Source organism: Chiloscyllium plagiosum, unplaced genomic scaffold (assembly GCF_037043375.1).
Source record: "Chiloscyllium plagiosum isolate Xiang-an unplaced genomic scaffold, Cpla_swu_hap1 HiC_scaffold_47, whole genome shotgun sequence".
In the NCBI taxonomy this organism is placed as follows: Eukaryota; Metazoa; Chordata; class Chondrichthyes; order Orectolobiformes; family Hemiscylliidae; genus Chiloscyllium; species Chiloscyllium plagiosum.
In genome coordinates this window covers 12356062-12376503 of record NW_028270185.1, presented here as the reverse complement: position 1 = coordinate 12376503, position 20442 = coordinate 12356062, and the positions used below count along the sequence as shown (strand labels likewise).

General features: G+C 45.7%; 1 protein-coding gene across 2 annotated transcripts in view; it reads left to right on the top strand.

Annotated features, from left to right (window-relative positions):
* Window positions 1–17842, top strand: part of LOC122542835 (snake venom vascular endothelial growth factor toxin ICPP-like) — a 41652-nt gene extending 23810 nt beyond the window's left edge. For both annotated transcript variants that reach the window (XM_043680918.2, XM_043680921.2), the window contains 4 exons: window positions 3098–3177; window positions 7440–7469; window positions 7605–7670; window positions 11576–17842. In XM_043680918.2, the coding sequence (XP_043536853.1) occupies window positions 3098–3177; window positions 7440–7469; window positions 7605–7670; window positions 11576–11615 (216 nt within the window). In that variant the 3' untranslated portion in view covers window positions 11616–17842. The remainder of the gene's footprint in view (window positions 1–3097; window positions 3178–7439; window positions 7470–7604; window positions 7671–11575) is intronic.
* The last annotated feature ends 2600 nt before the right edge of the window (window positions 17843–20442 follow it).

The following is a 20442-nucleotide window of genomic DNA, read 5'->3' as shown; positions in this document are numbered from 1 at the left end:
TTGTCTGTATACCTCTAATCCCTGCCTACGTGTATCTGTCAAACTTTGCGCCTGTATCTGACTCTATAATCTTGGCCACAACCAGTGTTCAGGCAGCACAAGGTTCTTGCACGAGCTCTGACATGAGATGCGAGACTTCCAAGAACTAAGTAGTCAGAATCCTCCTCAGTGGAGAGAAAATTAGACAATATTGAAGGGTACGTTTTAAAGATCTGTGTGATTGAGGGGAGAATTGTGTGTGTCAGTCAGTTCACTACCCATTCATTACACTTTGGCAGGGAGATGGTGTATTAATGGTAAAGACAACAGATCAGTCATTCTGAAGCCCAGGTTATTGCTGTGGGGTCATGGGTTTAAATTCCATAAGACATCGGAGCAGATGTAGGCCATTTGGCCCATCAGGTTGTCTTTGCCATTCAAAGAGGTCGTGGCTGATCTGATAACGCCCCTTCTTTTCTCATAAGCAAAAACAGAAGTTGCTTGAAAAACTCAGCTGGTCTGGTAGCATCCGTGGTGAGAAATCAGAGCTAACATTTCAAGTCCTTTCCCCATAAGCCTTGACTGCTGTACTGATTTTTACTATATTTAACAGCCCAGTCCTTGACTATCCCCTGAGAAGACGAGAGTGTGGTGCTGGAAAAGCACAGCAGGTCAGGCTGCATCCGAGGAGCAGGAGAATCGACGTTTTGGGCTTATGCCTTTTATGCATATTCCTTTCATCAGGAATGAGGCTTGTGCCCGAAATGGCGATTCTCTTGCTCCCCCGGTGCTGCCTGACCTGCTGTGCTTTTCCAGCACCACCCTCTCGACGCTGATCTCCAGCATCTGCAGTCCCCACTTTCTCCTATCCCCTGAGAAGAAATTCCTCCTCTTCCCTGTTGTTCAGGAAAACCCTTTGTCTGAGATGATGCCATCTTGTCCTCGGCGCTCCCATAATGGGAACAACCTGTCTGCATCTAATCTGTCAAGCCCCCGAGGAATCTTCGTAGGTTTCACTAAAGGTTGTCTCTTTCTTTCATTCTTTTAAACTTGAACCTATCCTGATGAAATCCATCCATAGCTTGTGTCAGCCTCTAATGAACTGTATCCAGTGCCTGTATATCTTTTCTTCAATACGGGGACTAAAACTACATTCTAAGTGTCGTCTAACCTTTTACCTTGTGTATTTTTAGCAAGACCTCCCTGTTTTTATATTCCATTCCCTTTGAAATAAAAGCCAATATTCCATTTGCCTTCCCTGTTAACTGCTGAACTTAGACGCTAGCATTCTGTGATTCATCTACAAATCTCTTTCTCGTTGTAGCTTTCTGCAGTTTTTGTCCACTGAAATAATATTCAATTTCTCTGTTCTTTCCAAAGAGCATAACCTTGCATTTTTCCAAAAGATATTCCAAGTTTCTGCCCTGATCTGTCCATGTCTCTCTGCAGATTCTGTAACAATCTCGCCACTTCCAAACTAGAATCATGGAATGGAATCATAGAATCCCTACAGTGTGGAAGAAAGTTGTTCAGCCCATTAAATCCACACTGACAACCACCTGCCCCACTCACCATCCTACCCTATCCCTGTAAACCTGTATGTCCTATGGCTAACCCACCAAGCCTTCACATCCTTGGACATTATGGACAATTTAGCATGTCCAATCCACCCTAACCTGCACATCTTTGGATTGTGGGAGGAAACTGGAGCACCCAGAGAAAACCCACACAGACACTGGGAGGATGTGCAAACTGCAAACAGATAGCCACCTGAGGCTGGAATCGAACCTGGGTCCCGGACGCTGAGAGGCAACAATGCTAACCAGTGAGCCACCGTGCGGCCCTAATTTGGTACAATCTGCAAACCTGGCTATTGTACGTTTACTTTCTCATCCAATTAGTGCCTATGTACGGTAAATAATTGTGGCCCGAGCACTGATCCCTGTGGCACTTCACTAGTTGCAGGTTGGCATCCTGAAAACTCTCCCTCTTTATCTCTTTATCCCTCTTTGTCTTCCATTCGTTACCCAATCCCGTAGTGATGCTAATGTACCACTCCCAACCCCATGGGTTTTTACCTTTTATTAAGCAGCTTAACATGTGGTACTTTATCACAAGCCTTCTGGAAATCTAAATATATTGCTTCCATTGCTTCTCCTTTATATCTGTCCCACTTGTCACCACTTCAAACCCCATGGGCTTTTACCTTTTATTAAGCTGCTTAAAATGTGGTACTTTATCACAAGCCTTCTGGAAATCTAAATATATTGCTTCCATTGCTTCTCCTTTATATCTGTCCCACTTGTCACCACTTCAAAGAATCCTATCAAATGTGTCCGGCATGATTTCCCCTTCTGGTGGCCATGCTGATTCTGCGTGATCAAAGTTTAAGCATTTCTAAATCCCAGCAAAACTGGTGGAATCTAAATTCAATTAATAAAATGTAATTTAATACATTAATGAAATGTAAAGCTAATCTCAGCACTGATGACTATAACAAAAATTCATTTGAGGAAGGGAATTGACCTTATCCTGTCTATGCAGCATTGCCTTCAGACCTACAGAGTGGGGTTGAGTCTTAATTGCCCTCTGGGCAATTAGGGATGGGCGATAAATTTTGGCTTTGCAGGTGATGCTTGCATCCACAAAAAGGGCAGCACGGTGGCTCAGTGGTTCGCACTGCTGCCTCAGCACCAGGGGCCTGGGTTCGATTCCACCCTCAGGTGACTGTCTGTGTGGAGTTTGCACATTCTCCCCGTGTCTGTGTGGGTTTCCTCTAGGTGCTCTGGTTTCCTCCCACAATCCAAAGGTGTGCAGATTAGGGTGAAATGACCGTGCTAAATTGCTCTCACTTTCCAGGGATGTGCAGGCTAGGTGGGTTAGCTATGGGAAAGAGGGTCTGGGGTGGGATGCCCTTTGGAGGGGCGGTATGGATTCAGTGGGCTGAATGGCCTGCTTCTACACAGTAGAATTATAATAAACAGGTTCCTGGAGTATTTATTGAGTGACTGACTCAATTAACTCAGCCACTCTACTGTTGTTAATCACGGGTGAAATGTTGCAATAATTCCCCCGTTGTTTTTAAGGTAGCAAATCAATTTGCATCAATCTTTGCCAGGTCATTAAATTGAAACCTTTGGATCATGTGACCAGCCAAGAGGAGAAGATCTTCACTGAGCACAGCAGCTGTGAATGTCGGTGAGTCATAATCATAGAGATGTACAGCATGGAAACAGACCCTTTGGTCCAACTCGTCCATGCCGACCAGCTATCCTCTCCTCGTCTAGTCCCATTTGCCAGCACTTGACCCATATCCCTCTAAATCCTTCCTATTCATATACCCATTCAGATGGATTTTAAATGTTGTAATTGTACCAGCCTCCACCACTTCCTCTGGCAGCTCATTCCATACATGCACCATCCTTTGCGTAAAAAAGTTTTGTAAACCGTGTATTTTTAGATTAGATTACTCAGTGTGGAAACAGGCCCTTCGGCCCAACAAGTCCACACCAACCCGCTAGAGCGTTGACAAGAGAATAGGGCCCCTCAAAGCAAAGCAGCCTATGTGTGGAACTGCAAGAGATGGGGGAAATACTATGGGTGTTTTGCATCTGTGTTTACTATGGAGAAGGACATGGAAGATATAGAATGTGGGTAAATAGATGTGACATCTTGATAAATGTCCGTATTACAGAGGAGGAGGTGCTGGATGTCTTGAAACATGTAAAGGGCTGAAATTGACCTGCATCAGATTTCATGTTGACTCTCTCAAGGGATGTGGATTTATCTGGAGGGGCTGAACTCAATAGACTGTTTATTCAGTAGGTGTGTATTCTTACAGATTATGTAGGCTTTCACATGACATATGGCACAGGAACAGGCCATTCGGCCTAATTGGTCCATGCCAGTTTTAATGTTTGAAGCGTCTTCCGATCTTTCCTTGTCTAAAACTTTCAGATAGAAATTACAGCAGAGAAAGAGGCCATTCAGCCCATCATGGCTGTGTGTTCTCATTAAACTAGCCGCCCATTCTCATCCCGCTTTCCAGTGCCTGGTCTGCAGGTTACATTGCTTTAGGGAGCAGATCTTTTTCCAAATGGGATGTTGGTTGCCAAACTGGCAATGAATTCCAGGCACCCACCAGCTTCTTGCCCAACACCTATCCTCGTCACTATCCACCACCTGGCCAATTTTTGTGTTGTCTGCAAATCTCCCAATCATGCCTCCCACGTTTAAATCATGAATGTATACCATAAACAGCAAGAGACCCAATACTCAGTCCTATGGAACACCATAGGAAACTGCTTTCCATTCACAGAAACCTTTCATCAACAATTACCCCCTGTTCTTTGTCACTGAGTCCACTTTAGATCCAACTTGCCTCATTATTCACTCTCCCATGGCCTTTTGTGAGCCGCCCATATGTGGAACCATGTCAATCCCTCTATTCCGTTCTCCCTCATCGCTGTGTCTAATTCTCCTTAATCACATCGAAACTACTTGCTTCTGTGGTCCCCTGTGGGAGCAAGCCCAACATTCTCCTCGCTCCATGGTTTCGTCTGAATTTTCCTATTGGATTTCTTGGGGGCTATCTTATATGGATGGCTTCTAGTTATGCTTCACCACCCCACCCCCCCCAACAAAAGGAATATTCTCTTCGTGTCCACTCCATCAAACTCCATTCAGACTTCTAGGTCTTGATGCTTCTGTAGTAAGTGATTCACACTGGGGTATAGATGCTCCCCTTCTCTAATAACAGTGGCCCATCCAGCCCTCTCCTAACATCTCTCAGGGAGTGGTCACTGGACAGCAGGGCTGCAGATGCTGGAGATTACAGTCAAGATTAGAGTGGTGCTGGAAATGTACAGCAGGTCAGGCAGCATCCGAGGAGCAGGGAAATCAACGTTTTGGGCAGGAGTCCCCTTCATCAGGAATTTGGGATTCAGTGACTACTCCTGATCTACCCAGGAGCACAGAGCCCAGTTTGTAATGTCGACCCCTGCAGTAGCTTTGGGCTAATCCATTATCCATAGAGGAAGCAATGAAACCTGAATCATCTTGGAATCTGTGCCCATCTCTCCATTCTGTTTGGTTCAATCTGTATCTGGGCAGATTCTGGTTCGTGAAGGCCTTGGAAAGGAGACAGAAAAGACTTTTTCTAGAAGTGGTTCCAGTTGCGTGTGATTTTGATTAATGTGGTCAGGGTAGAGAATGTTGACATAATTTGATTGAGATGGTCAAAATCATGAAGGGTGGTGACATCAGAGTCAATAAGGAGTAATGTTTTTCCAATGGCTAGAAGGTCAGTAACCGGACCACACCGATTTTACAATAATTAACGAAAGGAGCAGAGGAGAGATAAGACAATAAAATATAGAGTGGATTTAGGCCTTTTGGCACATTGAGTCTTCCCTGCCATTCAATCATGGCTGATGTGTTTCTCAACCCCATTCTCCTGCCCTCTCCTCATAATCCTTTGATTCTCCCTACTGATCCAGTAAGAACCTATCTATCTCGAAGTATACTCAACGACTTGACCTCCACAACCTTCTGTGGCAATCAGTTCCACAGATTCACGACCCTCTGGCTGAAAAAGTTCCTCCACCTCTCAGGTCTAAGAGTCGTCCTTTCATTGAGGTTGTGCCCATGGGTCCCGGTCTCTCCTACTAGTGGGAACATTTTTTCCATGTACACTCTATCCAGGTGTCTTAGTATTCTCTAAGTTTCAATCAGATCCCACACCTCGCCATCTTTCTACACTCCATGTGCAAACCAGAGTCCTCAACTGTTCCTCATACGACAAGCCCTTCATCCCTGGGATCATTCTTGTAAACCTTTCTGGATCCCCTCCAATGCCAACACGTCATTCCTTGGATACAGGGCCAAAAACTGCTTACAATATTCTAAATACAGTCTGACCACAGCATTATACAGCCTCAGCAATACATCTCTGCTCTTGTATTCTAGCTCTCTTGAAATGAATGATAACGTTGCATTGCCTTCCTAACCACCAACTGAACCTGCATTAAGAGAATCCTGAACAAGGACTGCCAAGTCCCTCTGTGCTTCAGATTTCCAAAGCCTTTCCCCATTTAGAAAATAGTCTACATCTCTATTCCTGTTACCAAAATGCATGACCTCTCACTTTCCCACACTATAATCCATCTGCCACTTCTTTGCCCACTCTCCCAGCCTGTCCAAGCCCTTCTACGGTCCCCCTCCTTCCTCAACACTAGAAAATTTTTCCACAGAGAGCTCTGGTCTGGAGTTTCACTGCCTCAGGTGTTGGAAGCAGATTCAGAAGTAACTTTTTAAAGGAAATTGGACAAATACTACAATTTGGGGAGACGGTATGTAATAATAATGTCACTGGACTGGATCATCTGGAGCTCCATAGGTTCGAAGTCATCACTCTGAATTTGCCAAAGATCCTCTGACAGTATCTTCCAAACTCCCAACCACTTCCACCTCGAAGGACAAGGGCAGTCAATACATGGAAACATCACCACCTGCAAGTTCCCCTCCACGCCACTCACCAACCTACTTTGGAAATAGGTTCCTTCAGTGTCACTGGGTGAAAATCCTGCAACTCCCTCCCTCATGACCTACAGCACAAGGACTGTAGTGGCTCAAGAAGGCAGCTTGCCAACACCTTCTCAAGGACAACTAGTGTCAGACCAGCCAGCAACACCCACATCCCACAAGTGAATAAATAAAATTAACGTACACTTACTAAAGTCACATCTAGAAGTGACAGTGACAACCTCAGTACACAAAACTATAATTGTTATAAAATCCCATCTGTTTGGGGTGGCATGGTGGCTCAGTGGTTAGCACTGCTGTCTCACAGCACCAGGGACCCAGGTTCGATTCCAGCCTCGGGCAACTGTCTGTGTGGAGTTTGCACATTCTCCCCATGTCTGTGTGGGTTTTCTCCAGGTGCTCCGTTTTCCTCCCACAGTCCAAAGATGTGCAAGTCAGGTGAATTGGTCGAGCTAAATTCTGCATTAGTCAGAGGGAAATGGGTTTGGGTGGATTACTCTTTGGAGGGTTGGTGTGGACTTGTTGGGTCAAAGGGCCTGTGTCCACGCTGTAGAGGATCTAATCTAATCTGGATTAATGCCTTAAAAAAGGAAATGTGGCATCCTTACCTAGTCTGGCCTACATATGACTCTAGATCCACAGCAACGTGGTGACTCTGAACTGCTTCTGGGATGGCCAACATGTCCCTTGGTCGAAGGGTAACTAAGATGGGCAACAAAGGCTGACCTTGCCAGCCATGCTCACATCCCATGAAACAATAAAATAAAATTTGCAGGGTTTTTGGAAAAGGAGTAGGGTGTGAGAATAATTGGGGTTTTTAAAGTCCCAGTATAGCTATGATGGGCCAAATGGCCTCTTTCTGCATCGCCAATCTATAATCAGCATGAATTGCCTTCTTTTTCTTTCTTTCTCTTCAGGCGGCGACGGAAGCGGTTGAAAAGTGACAGGTATGGGAAAGATTCCTCCTCCTGGAGAGACTACCACCAGGATTCCAGAATGAAGCATCTACTGTTTTTTTTTAAAATAGAATTTATAACATGAATATTTGGTGTCTTTTGCTCAAGAAATGTTTTTTTTTTCAGGAGAAACAACAAGAGGAAAGGTCAGAGGCAACGGACAAAGATAGGAGACATGCCTGAGCTTAACCAGTAAGTGTATAATCACTATGTATGATATACTGAAGGTGAAAGGTCAAACCTTATTCTGTTACCAGGAGTAACTCCTGGTTCTACATGAGGTGTTGTCTCCAGATACAGTCAGTAAATGGGTGATTATATCTGTATAGAGTCTTTAAACTGCTCCTGTCTAAATTGCCTAAATTACAACCATTTTTATTTGCTGTTCAAATGTCAGAAACTCTGCTTCATTGAGCACAGTTCTTGCATACTTAACACCCTATTCCTAGGCCAACAGCTTAATGTGATGGGGTACTGTTCCTGTTACTCATTGTTTTGGTTACTATAGGAACCAGATTTTCATTGCACGACGGTGTTCAGGGACATGATGGAAAGTTAAGCAGCCACTATCTGTTCTTCAAGGGGCTGAATGGCCTCCTATTCTTTGTCTCCCTAAAGTACATAGATCATTACAGCGCAGTACAGACCCTTCGGCCCTCGATGTTGCGTTGATCTGTGAAACTAATCTGAGGGTTTCTTTATAGTCTTTCACAGGATTGTAGGTGTCGCTGTGGTTAAGAAGGCGTTTGGTACGCTTGCCTTCATTGAGTATAGGAGCTGGGATGTCATGTTGAGGTTATACAGGATGTTGGTGAGGCCTCTTTTGGTGAGGCCACTGTGTGCCCTGTTATAAGAAAGATATTATCAAACTGGAGAGTATTTGGAAAAGATTTATCAGGATGTTGCCAGGACTGGAGAGTTTGTGATAAAATAATAGTCTGGCAAGACTGGGACTTTGTTTTCTCCAGGTGCATAGGAGGTTGAGGGTGTGACTTTATAGAGATTATAAAATCACGAGGTGCTTGGACAAGGTGAATAGCAAAAGTATTTTCTGTGGGGGGGAGTTCAAAACCAGAGGGCATATTTTTAAGGTGAAATGAGAAAGATTTAAAAAGGACAAGGGCAACTGTTTCTCAGAGGGTGGTTCATGTGTGGAATGGTCTACCAGAGAAAATGGTGGATGCAGGCACAGTTGCAAAATTTAAAACACATTTGGATAAGTTCATGAATAGGAAGTGAGGACTGCAGATGCTGGAGATCAGAGCTGAAAATGTGTTGCTGGAAAAGCGCAGCAGGTCAGGCAGCATCCAAGGAACAGGAGAATCGACGTTTCAGGCATAAGCCCTTCTTCAGGAATGAGGAAAGTGTGTCGAACAGGCTAAGATAAAAGGTAGGGAGGAGGGACTTTGGAAATGCGATAGGTGGAGGGAGGTCAAGGTGAGGGTGATAGGCCGGAGTAGGGTGGGGGCGGAGAGGTCAGGAAGATGATTGCAGGTTAAGAAGGCGGTGCTGAGTTCGAGGGTTGGGACTGAGACAAGGTGAGGGGAGGGGAAATGAGGAAACTGGAGAAATCTGAGTTCATCCCTTGTGGTTGGAGGGTTCCCAGGCAGAAGATGAGGCGCTCTTCCTCCAACCGTCGTGTTGCCATGGTCTGGCGATGGAGGAGTCCAAGGACCTGCATGTCCTTGGTGGAGTGGGAGAGGGAGTTAAAGTGTTGGGCTACGGGGTGGTTGGGTTGGTTGGTCTGGGTGTCCCAGAGGTGTTCTCTGAAACGTTCCGCAAGTAGGCGGCCTGTCTCCCCAATATAGAGGAGGCCACATCGGGTGCAGTGGATGCAATAGATGATGTGTGTGGAGGTGCAGGTGAATTTGTGGCGGATATGGAAGTGTCCCTTGGGGCCTTGGAGGGAAGTAAGGGGGGAGGTGTGGGCACAAGTTTTGCATTTGCGGTTGCAGGGGAAGGTGCCGGGAGTGGAGGTTGGGTTGGTGGGGGGTGTGGACCTGACGAGGGAGTCACGGAGGGAGTGGTCTTTTCGGAACGCTGATAGGGTAGGGGAGGGAAATCTATCCCTGATGGTGGGGTCCGTTTGGAGGTGGCGGAAATGACGGCGGATGATACGTTGTACATGGAGGTTGGTGGGGTGGTAGGTGAGGACCAGTGGGGTTTTGTCCTGGTGGCGATTGGAGGGGCGAGGCTCAAGGGCGGAGGAGCGGGAAGTGGAAGAGATGCGGTGGAGGGCATCGTCGACTACGTCTGGCGGGAAATTGCAGTCCTTGAAGGAGGCCATCTGGGTTGTATGGTTTTGGAACTGGTCCTCCTGGGAGCAGATGCGGCGGAGACGAAGGAATTGGGAATATGGGATGGCAGGGTGGGAGGAGGTGTAGTTTAGGTAGCTGTGGGAGTCGGTCAGTTTATAGTAAATGTCCGTTCCCAATTCCTTCGTCTCCGCCACATCTGCTCCCAGGAGGACCAGTTCCAAAACCGTACAACCCAGATGGCCTCCTTCTTCAAGGACCGCAATTTCCCACCAGACGTAGTTGACGATGCCCTCCACCACATCTCTTCCACTTCCCGCTCCTCCGCCCTTGAGCCCCGCCCCTCCAACCGCCACCAGGACAGAACCCCACTGGTCCTCACCTACCACCCCACCACCTCCATGTACATCATATCATCCGCCGTCATTTCCGCCACCTCCAAACGGACCCCACCACCAGGGATATATTTCCCTCCCCTCCCCTATCAGCATTCCAAAAAGACCACTCCCTCCGTGACTCCCTCGTCAGGTCCACACCCCCCACCAACCCAACCTCCACTCCCGGCACCTTCCCCTGCAACTGCAAGAAATGCAAAACTTGCGCCCACACCTTCCCCCTTACTTCCCTCCAAGGCCCCAAGGGACACTTCCATATTGGCCACAAATTCACCTGCACCTCCACATACATCATCTATTGCATCCGCTGCACCCGATGTGGCCTCCTCTATATTGGGGAGACAGGCCGCCTACTTGCGGAACACCTCTGGGACACCCGGACCAACCAACCCAACCACCCCGTAGCCCAACACTTTAACTCCCCTTCCCACTCCACCAAGGACATGCAGGTCCTTGGACTCCTCCATCACCACACCATGGCAACACGACGGTTGGAGGAAGAGTGCCTCATCGTCTGCCTGGGAACCCTCCAACCACAAGGGATGAACTCAGATTTCTCCAGTTTCCTCATTTCCCCTCCCCCCACCTTGTCTCAGTCAAATCCCTCGAACTCAGCATCGCCTTCCTAACCTGCAATCTTCTTCCTGACCTCTCCGCCCCCACCCCACTCCGGCCTATCACCCTCACCTTGACCTCCCTCCACCTATCGCATTTCCAAAGCTCCTCCCCCAAGTCCCTCCTCCCTACCTTTTATCTGAGCCTGCTGGACACACTTTCCTCATTCCTGAAGAAGGGCTTATGCCTGAAACGTCGATTCTCCTGTTCCTTGGATGCTGCCTGACCTGCTGCACTTTTCCAGCAACACATTTTCAGCTGGAGTCACATGTAGGCAAGGTGAAGTAAGGACAGTAAATTTCCTTCCCTGCAGGGCCATTAGTGAACCATTATGCTTTTTACAACAATGAATGATCATTGTCATGGTTACCATCACTGGCTAGCTTTACTTTTTAAAAATTCTTTCATGAAATGTGGTGTCATTGGCTCATCCAGCATTTATTTCCCATCCCTAATGACCTAAAGGCTATTGTATAGTCAAGCACATTGCTGTGGAGCTGGAGTCACATGTAGGCCAGACCAAGTAAGAACAGCAGATTTCTATCTTCACAGGACATTAGTGAACCTGATGGGTTTTTATGACAATTGTTAATAGATACATGGCTACCATTTTATTCTGGATTTTTCTTCTTGTGAATTTGGATCCCACCATCTGCAATGGTGGGATTCGAACCAGATTTTCTCAAATTAGCCTGTGGTTCTGTATTACTCATCTAATGGCATTACTACTGTGCCACCATCTCTGTAGTTGTTTCTGTAACTGAAACCTGGAAAGGGGGGGCAGCAGCAGTGTGGAGTGAATCCTGATTTCCCTCTTCTGTCTCTCTTTCAGATGCCCCTCAATGAGTAGGAGGCACGTCCAAGCAGTCTGAGGCCTGGATTGTGAGATCACCGAACTGTAGAGAGACATTTGAATGGGGAGCTGCGGCAATGACGTGCAACATTGGCAACAGCTCCATGTTGCTGTGGCTGCCTTTCATAGTGTGGCTGTCTGAGTGAACCGGAATTTGCTCATTTTTGAGGGGGGAAAGGAGGCAGAGAGGGAGAAGTTCTGAATTGTCCCAGTGCAGGAGGAGGCCATTCCTCCCGCAGATCCTGCATTGGCTCTCCGAGCGAGCGTCTTACCTAGCGCTGTTCTCCTGCCTTCTCCCTGTCACCTTGCACATTCTTCCTACTCTTAAATCAATCCAAACGCCCTTTTGAAAATTGAAAGTGAGCCTGCTTTTTTTTTTAAGGCAGTGCATTCTACATTGCTTAAGAAAATAGATTCTCCTCTGTTTTGCTTCATCGACCAACTCGGCTTTTAAATCTAACCTTTCGCTTTGCAAGTGGGAACGGTACCTCCCTATCTCCTGCATCCAGCCCCCTGTTGATTTGGAAAGTCTCTCTCTGCCATATTTTCACCAAGGAACACCGTTCCCTTCTGTTAACTGGAAACTGTAAAAGAGTGACTCTTACTTCAATTGTGATTTTTAACGAATATCCACTCAGCACGATATGTTTTAGAACTCCAATCCAGAAACCTCGTGAGCAGCACGAGTTGAAGAATTGCGTGTGTCTGTATTTTTAAACTAATCTGGAATTCCCCTCTTTTATATCTAAGAAAGGGACTTCCATTTATTTAGCACCTTTCGCAGCTTCAGGTTGTTTCCCTGGTTGCTTTCGAGGTGAGAGATTGAAGCATAACCACCGCCCTGCAGGAAGTGCCAATGAGTGCACAGCAAGATCCCAGAAAGCGGTGTGTCACAAATGGATGATTGCAGAAGGCACCTCTTAAACAATCTGGGCAGTAGATTCATGGGGTCCCCTGATCCTTTCACATTACCCTAGTCACTGATTTCTACTGGGGTTTAGTTGTAGTTGTGCTGACCTGTGTGTGGTCTCTGTGTGGATATACTGTGACATCTGCTGAGGCTCCTGTGGCACACTACCACTGAGACAGAAGGCCTAGGTTCAGGTCTCGCCTGCTCCTGAGGCGTATCATAACATTTCTAAACCGGTTGGTTAGAATTATCTGTAATGTGACACCTGTAGCAATTTGTCGCAGAGTTATTCCAGCATTGAAGAAAGCCATTAGGTCTCTCTTGGTCTGTACCAGCTCTGAATGAACAATTTACTTCTTGCCATTCTCCCACCTTTTCCCTCTAATCCTGCAATTCTTCCTTTTTCAGATGACAGTAGCCCAACTGAGCCTACCTCCACCACAGCATCAGGCAGTGCATTCCAGACTGTGACCGCTTTGAGTGAAAACTATATTCCTCATTGTTTTTTTGCTTATTTACTTTAAATCTGTGCCCTCTTGTTCACCATTGTTTCAAGAGTAAGAACAGTTTCTCCCTATTTACTCTGCCCAGACCTCCCAGTTTTGATCCCCATATTTAAGAAAGCATACGCTGGCATCGGAGGCAGATTAAAAGAGACGGATGATACTGATTCCTGGGATGGAGGAGTTAGAGTCAGAGAGATGTACAGCACGGAAACAGAGCCAAACTCGTCCGTGCCGACCAGATATCCTAAATTAATCTAGTCCCGTTTGCCAGCACCCGGCCCATATCCCTCTAAACCCTTCCTATTCATATCCCCATCCAGATGCCTTTTTAAATGTCGCCATTGTATCAGCCTCCACCAGTTCTTCTTGTACTTCATTCCATGCCCTCTGTATGAAAACGTTGCCCCTTAGGTTCCTTTTAAATCTTTCCCCCCTCACCTTAAACCTATGCCCTCTTGTTTTGGACTCCTCCCAACCCAGGGAAAAGATCTTGTCTGTTTACCCTATCCATGCCCCTCATTATTTTACAAACCCTGAAAAGGTCACCCCTCAGCCTCCGACGCTCCAGGGAAACAGCCCCAGCCTGTTCAGCCTCTCCCTATAGCTCAAACCCTCCAACCCTGGCAACACTCTTGAAAGGGTTCAGAAAAGATTTACAAGTTTCGGAACGTAATTCCTATAGGAGAGAGAGACCAGAATTGCGCACACTATTCCTAACCAATGTCCTCCACAACATGACCTCCCAACTCCTATACTCAATGCTCTGACCAATAAAGGCAAGAATAGCAAATGCCTTTTTCACTATCTAATTTACCTGCGACTCCACTTTCAAGATACTGAGAGTCTGCACTCCTAGGTCTCTTTGTTCAGCAACACTCTCCAGCATCTTATCATAAAGTGTATATGTCCTGCCCTGATTTGCCCCTCACACGTATCCAAATTAAAACTCAGTTTGCCACTCCTCGGCCCATTGGCCCATCTGATCAAGATCCTGTTGTACCCTGAGCTAACCTTCATCGCTATCCACTACACCTCCAATTCTACTGTCATCTGCAAACTTACAAGAAAAGCTAAAGAGCTTTGGCCTTTATTCAGTAGAGTTTAGAAGATATGAGAGATGATTTTGTTGATATATACAAGATTCTGAGCAGGCTTAACAAGATAAATATTGAGAAGATGTTTCCACTAGTGAGGAATCTTGAACTATGGGTATGTAGTTACAGATTAACAGGATAATAACTGGGATACAAAGGATGGATGATGTCTGGAAGTCTCTACCCTAGAGAGTTGTGGAGGCTTGATTGTTTAGAGGAATTAGATAGATTTCTGAAATAGCCTTCAACTCCTTGATATGAGGAGTTGGCACAAAAGAGGAGTTGAGGTCTGGGGCAGATCAGTCGTGACCTTGTAGAATAGAGGTGTAGGCTTGAGGGGCTGAATGGCCTATTCCAGCTATTTACATTCTTCTGATTTTGAAAACCTCAAACAAATCATCTGTCTTCTCTACTCTAGGGAAAACAGTCCCAACTTTTCTCCAATCTGTCCTCATAACCAAAGTTCCTCATCACTGGAACCATTGTTGTAAAGCTCTTCCACACTCTCCAGTCCCTTCACATCCTTCCTATAGTGTAGTGCCTAAAGCTGGACACAACACTGCACCTGAGGCCAAACTAATGCCGTTTGATATTTTCCAAACAACCTGCTCTGATGTGATGACACACCTCTGGAGCAGGTAGCACTTGAGCCTGGGTCTCCTGACTCAGAGATAAGGACACTACCACTGCACCACAACAGTCTTCAAATGTGTCTCTCCCATTGGGCCCTCTAGCCCTTTTCTCGAGAAAGTACAGTCACTGTAAAAGAACTGCTAGCTTTCCAAAAAAAGGTTTTGCATCCTCACTTGCAGTTGACCTTGAGTATGGATTACCATTGGCATTTTATGCAAGTGAACCGTGAAATTCTGCACACGTTTATCATATTATTCTCTCAAAGATCCCAAGGCAAAGGTTGAGCTATTCTGATGTATGCAAAAAAATGCCTTTTCTAAATAAAAATTTGCGTATTGCTAATTTTAATTTGGAGGAGAAAGATTATGCACTTCTTAATCCTGTTCAGTTCTTTGCTTAATGTTAAGTCTGACCTACAATGTTAAGGTTTGCCAAGGGCAGGTTCCAAATGCAAGTCAGCCAGAATGGGAGTTGACCCCATGTTATTGGGAGCTGTCTGATTCAATCCAGCCATAGCCAATGTCCTTGCCACAACCCCAATCACCAACACCCACCACCACCACCAAAGTGAGACTGTTGACATGGGAATGTATACTTACAGGTGATGGCTTGATGGGAGCCAAATGGACACCACCTGCTCTATTACAATTCTGTACGACTGGAGTTATGAATGATGGCTCCAATCTCTCTTCATCCCACAATTGACCAGGAATCTCTAGCATCTCTCTCACTTTCACCATCTGCCATTGGTGTTGGAAGGATTTACAAATTGATACTACTCCTGGAGTTGGACTTTAACCTGGAGCTCCTGGTGCTGAACCAGACCGAAATACCCACTGCACCAAAAGTCTACCTTCATTGGACAGTAAGCCAAGCCAATTTACATTGTAAGCTATGGTGGTGGTGCAGGAACTGGGGGCTGTAAGCTGGAAATAAAGTTCAGATACGACATCAGATGGCTGACGGACAAGTTTCTAGAAGTTTCACATTCTAAAATTGGAGAACCTACTTCTTAAAGCAACCACGTGCTATGCTGGTGCGGCTTTGGACCGGTTGCACTGAAGAGTCTGTTTCTGGGCTGTAAGACTCTGGCTGAAGCATGCTTTTGGGCCAGAACAGAAGAATCATTGCTCTTTTTCTACAAAGTGTGAAGGAACGTAGGACTTAGGGGAAGGACTGAATCGTGGCTGATCAGATTTTGGACCTTTGCTCCACTTTCCTGCTTGCACCCAATGACTCTTCATTCCCTTGTCTGTTGAAAGTCTATTTCAGCCTTGGGGTTAAATTCAATGACTGACTCCATGATCCAGCCTCTCCAATGTTCTGGGGAAGAGGCTTCCACAACCAAATGACACTTTTGAGAGTCTGAGATATACAGGGCGGAAACAGACCCTTCTGTCCAACTCGTCCACGCCGATCAAATGTCCTTAATTAATCTAGTCCCGTTTGCCAGTATTTGGCCCATATCCCTCTAAGCCCTTCTTATTTGTATACACATCCAGATGCCTTTTAAATGTTGTAATCATACCAGCCTCCACCACTTCCTGTGGCAGCTCATTCCATATACCCTCTCTGAAAAGGTTGCCCCATAGGTCCTTTTTAAATCCGCCCCCCCCTCACTTACAGCCCCATGCTCTCTAGTTTTGGCCACTCCTACCCTAGGGAAAAGACCTTACCTATTTACCCTATCCAAGCCCCTCATGATTTTATAAACCTCTATAAGGTCACCTCTTGGTCTCTGATGCTCCAGGGAAAACAGCACCAACCTATTTAGTTTCTCCCTATAGCTCAAACCCTCCAACCTGGCAACAATCTTGTAAATCTTTTCTGAACCATTTCAAGTTTCAGAAGATCCTTTCTATAGCAGGGAGACCAGAATTGCATGTAGTGTTCCAATAGTGGCCTACCCAATGTCCTGTACAGCTGCACCATGGCCTCCCAACTCCTACACTCAATGCACTGACCAATGCAAGCATATCATCAAATGCCTTCTTCACTTTCCTATAAAAACAATTCCCCTTGTTGATAAAGGGATATCTTTTATGTTATTTCTCTTAGTCTTAGTGTTCACCCACAAGAGGAAACATCCTCTCAAGATCCTTCTATGTTTCAATGAGATCACCTCTTATTCTTAACTCCAAAAGATTTGGGCCCAACCTGTCCAAGCTTCCTTCCCTAGTTCCACGTGAAGGGAAATGACCAAAGGGGAATTCAATAGAGGCACTATTTTCAGAGATGGTGGTGGGAAGGTAATGCAATTATTAATGGATTAGACCAGAGGCGAGAAATCCTGCAGTGAGTAATTCATCTGCTGACTCCCTAAAGCCTGTACACTGTCTACAAGGCACAAGTCAGGAGTGTGATAGAATACTCCCCACTTGCCTGGATAAGTGTTGCTCCAACAACACTGGAGAGGCATGACACCATCCAGGACAAAGCAGCTGATTTTATTGGCATCACATCCATTCCCCTTCTCTCCACCTTCCCCCCACCCCCCACCCCATATCACCAATACTCAGTAGCAGCAGTGTGTACCATTTACAAGATACACTGCAGAAATTTGCTAAAGATTCTTACACAGCACCTTTCAAACCCACGACTATTTCCATCTAGAAGGACAAGAGCAGGAGATACATGGAAACACCACCTGCAGCAAACTCCTCTCCAAGCCCCAGACCATCCTGACTTGGATATATATTTCTGTTCTCTCACTGTCTCTGGGTTAAAAAAAATCCCTCGTTAGGGGCATTGTACATCTACTTACATCACGTGGCCTGCAGTGGTTTGAGAAGACAGCTCCCCACTGCCTTTTCAAGGGCAATTAGAGACGGGCAATAAATAGTGGCCCAGTCAGCCATGTCCACATCCCATGAGAGAATTTTAAAAAGTTGAATAAATGCAAGGATATGGGGTAAAAGGTTTGGGGAGGTTCTCATAGAGAACCAGCCCAGACACAATGGACCAAGTGGTCTCCTGTGCTGTGTTTCTCTAGGTTGAATAAAAATCAGTCATCCACAAAGCAAGTAATTCCAAGTGGATGAGCAATGGACAGGAATATAATGTACTGTTACTGTGTTTTAAAAATAAATGGTCAGAACGGTCAGTGGGATTCTAACTATCTGACAAGACCTCTATAAATACATGTGGCTTCAAACAATTGGGTATTTTGAAAGGCACCATTGGGAAGGTGATAGTGCAAATATGTTGAGCAGCTTTTTTTTTCGGATTACAAAAGAAGCTTGCACAAGCTGAGTCCTGGAGGCCAGGTTTGGCTTTCCAAATGTATTACCTGCTTGAACATTCTGTGAAAGGAGGAGACACGTTTGAGACAGAGAGCAGAAAAACTGGGGATGCTGTAAATCAGAATCAAAAGTAGGAGTTAGTGGAAATGCTCAGCATTTGTGCAGAGAAATCAAGAGTTCGTGTTTCAGATCCAGTGATCCTCACCAGACCCGAAACATTAACTCTGATTTCTCCTCACAAATGCTGCTAGACCTGCTGAGCTTTTCCAGCAACTTCTGTTTTTGTGACATGTTTGCGACAACTGGGATCATGGATGTGGAATTGGTGGAAATTGTAGTGAGGGACCGTGCTGAAGGAATTGTCAACATTGATGGTTGCTCACAGACTAAGATGACTCTCTGTCACTCTCGGGGTGAGTCCCAAGGTGGCTGTACAGACTAATGTGGCTACTGCAGACTCTATTAGACTTGAAGCAGCTGGTGGTCACGGGATGGGGTGGTTGGGGCATTGGTGTGGCAGCACGTTCCTTTTGCCCTTTTCGCCCAGCTTCTGCTTTCTCCCAGTGGCAAGTTTCCAGGTGCCTTCCCAGATACTCCTCCTCCTCTTTGGACCGTCATCGGTCAGTGATTCCGAGGTATCTGTGGAAGTGCTGCATTGCGCCAGTAAGGATAAGGGGCTGTGTATTTGGAGGGCATCTTATATAGAAGTTGGAACCTCAGCAATTTACAACCATTTATAAGGTGCATTAAAGCTAGTGTTGGGAGGGGGTAAAATGTTTGAGTTGATGCACTCAAAGAAAGTGATGAGAATGGGAGTGAAAGTGTATGTGTAAGGGGTTCTTGAGGAATACTGACCTGCATTCAAGTTCCAGCTGCTTCAGAAAGTGAGGACTGCAGATGCTGGAGATCAGAGCTGAAAAATGTGTTGCTGGAAAAGCGCAGCAGGCCAGGCAGCATCCAAGGAGCAGGAGAACCGACGCCTCGGGCACAAGCCCCCCCCCCCAATTGCTGCCTGGCCTGATGCACTTTTCTAATAACATATTTTTCACCAGCTGCTTCAGAGGTGAGTCTGAACAGTTGATTACAAATGTTTAAAATATGAAGGAATATGTGTGATCCCTGTCTTCAGAGCAGGAGCAGTAATCTGCTCAGCAGCTGAAACCCTATCAGTGGATACTTAACCTTTAGCCTGCTGCATTCTAAGCTCTCGAATTCCTGCCTGTCACTAGAAAAGAGGTTCTGCTACGGGAATATGAACAGTAAGGGACTGAACTAATAAGTGTTACCACAAAGGAAATGATCTTTGGATTATGACCTGAGCAACAAGTAGATAATTGGCAGCAGATAATTAAAATCAGAGAGCTGAGCACATGGCTCAAGGATTGATGTGGAAGATATGGATTTTGATTCATAGAGCATTGGTACCATTGGGAAGAGCAAGGGTGGCCTTTAGCTTTGGTTAAAAATCACACAACACCAGGTTATAGTCCAAAAGGTTTATTTGGAAGCACTAGCTTTCGGAGCGCTGCTCCTTCATCAGGTAGCTTAAGATCTAAATGTTTTCTTACCTTCTTGCTCTTTCTTTCTGTTGTTTGTTTAATTCTGGTTTTGTAACCAAGATGTCACCGGATAATAGCAACTTTCTCCACTTTTAAATGTACTCCTATACTCCTGATGAAGGAGTAGCACTCTGAAAGTTAGTGCTTCCAAATAAACCTGTTGGACTATAACCTCGTGTTGTGTGATTTTTAACTTTGTCCACCTCACTCCGACACCGGCTCCTCCACATCATTTTAGCTTTGGTGCCATGGCTCCCAAAACTACAGTCAGTCACCTCTGTCAGAATGGGGAAAGAGATAGAATCATAGAATCCCTGCAGTGTGGAAGCAGGTCCTTTGGCCCAACAATTTCACACCGACCCTCCGAAGAGTATCCCACCCAAACCCATTCCCCATTACTCTCCATTTACCCCCTGACTAATGCACCTAACCTACACATCCCTGAACATTATTGGCAATTTAGCATGACCAATCCACCCTAACTTGCACATCCTTGGACTGTGGGAGGAAACCACAGCACTCAAAGGAAACCCACGCAGACATGGGGAGAATGTGCAAACTCCACATAGACAGTTGCCCAAGGCTGGAATTGAACCCGGGTCCCTGGCACTGTAAACTAAGATAGACATAGAAGCAGAAATAGACCATTTAGCCCATCAAGTCTGGTCTGCCATTCAATGAGATTGTGAGACTCCTTTATGGAGATAAGACTTTAGACCTTAGATCCAAATGTTTTCTTACCTTTTGGTTCTTTTTTCATTATTCTGTTATTCGTTTAATTCTGGAGAAGAACAACTTCCTACACTTTTCATCATAGTCCTACACTTGAGTAGGAATTGGTTTAGCTCAGTTGGCTGGATTGTTGGTTAACAGAGCACTGTAATGCTAATCGTATGAATTCA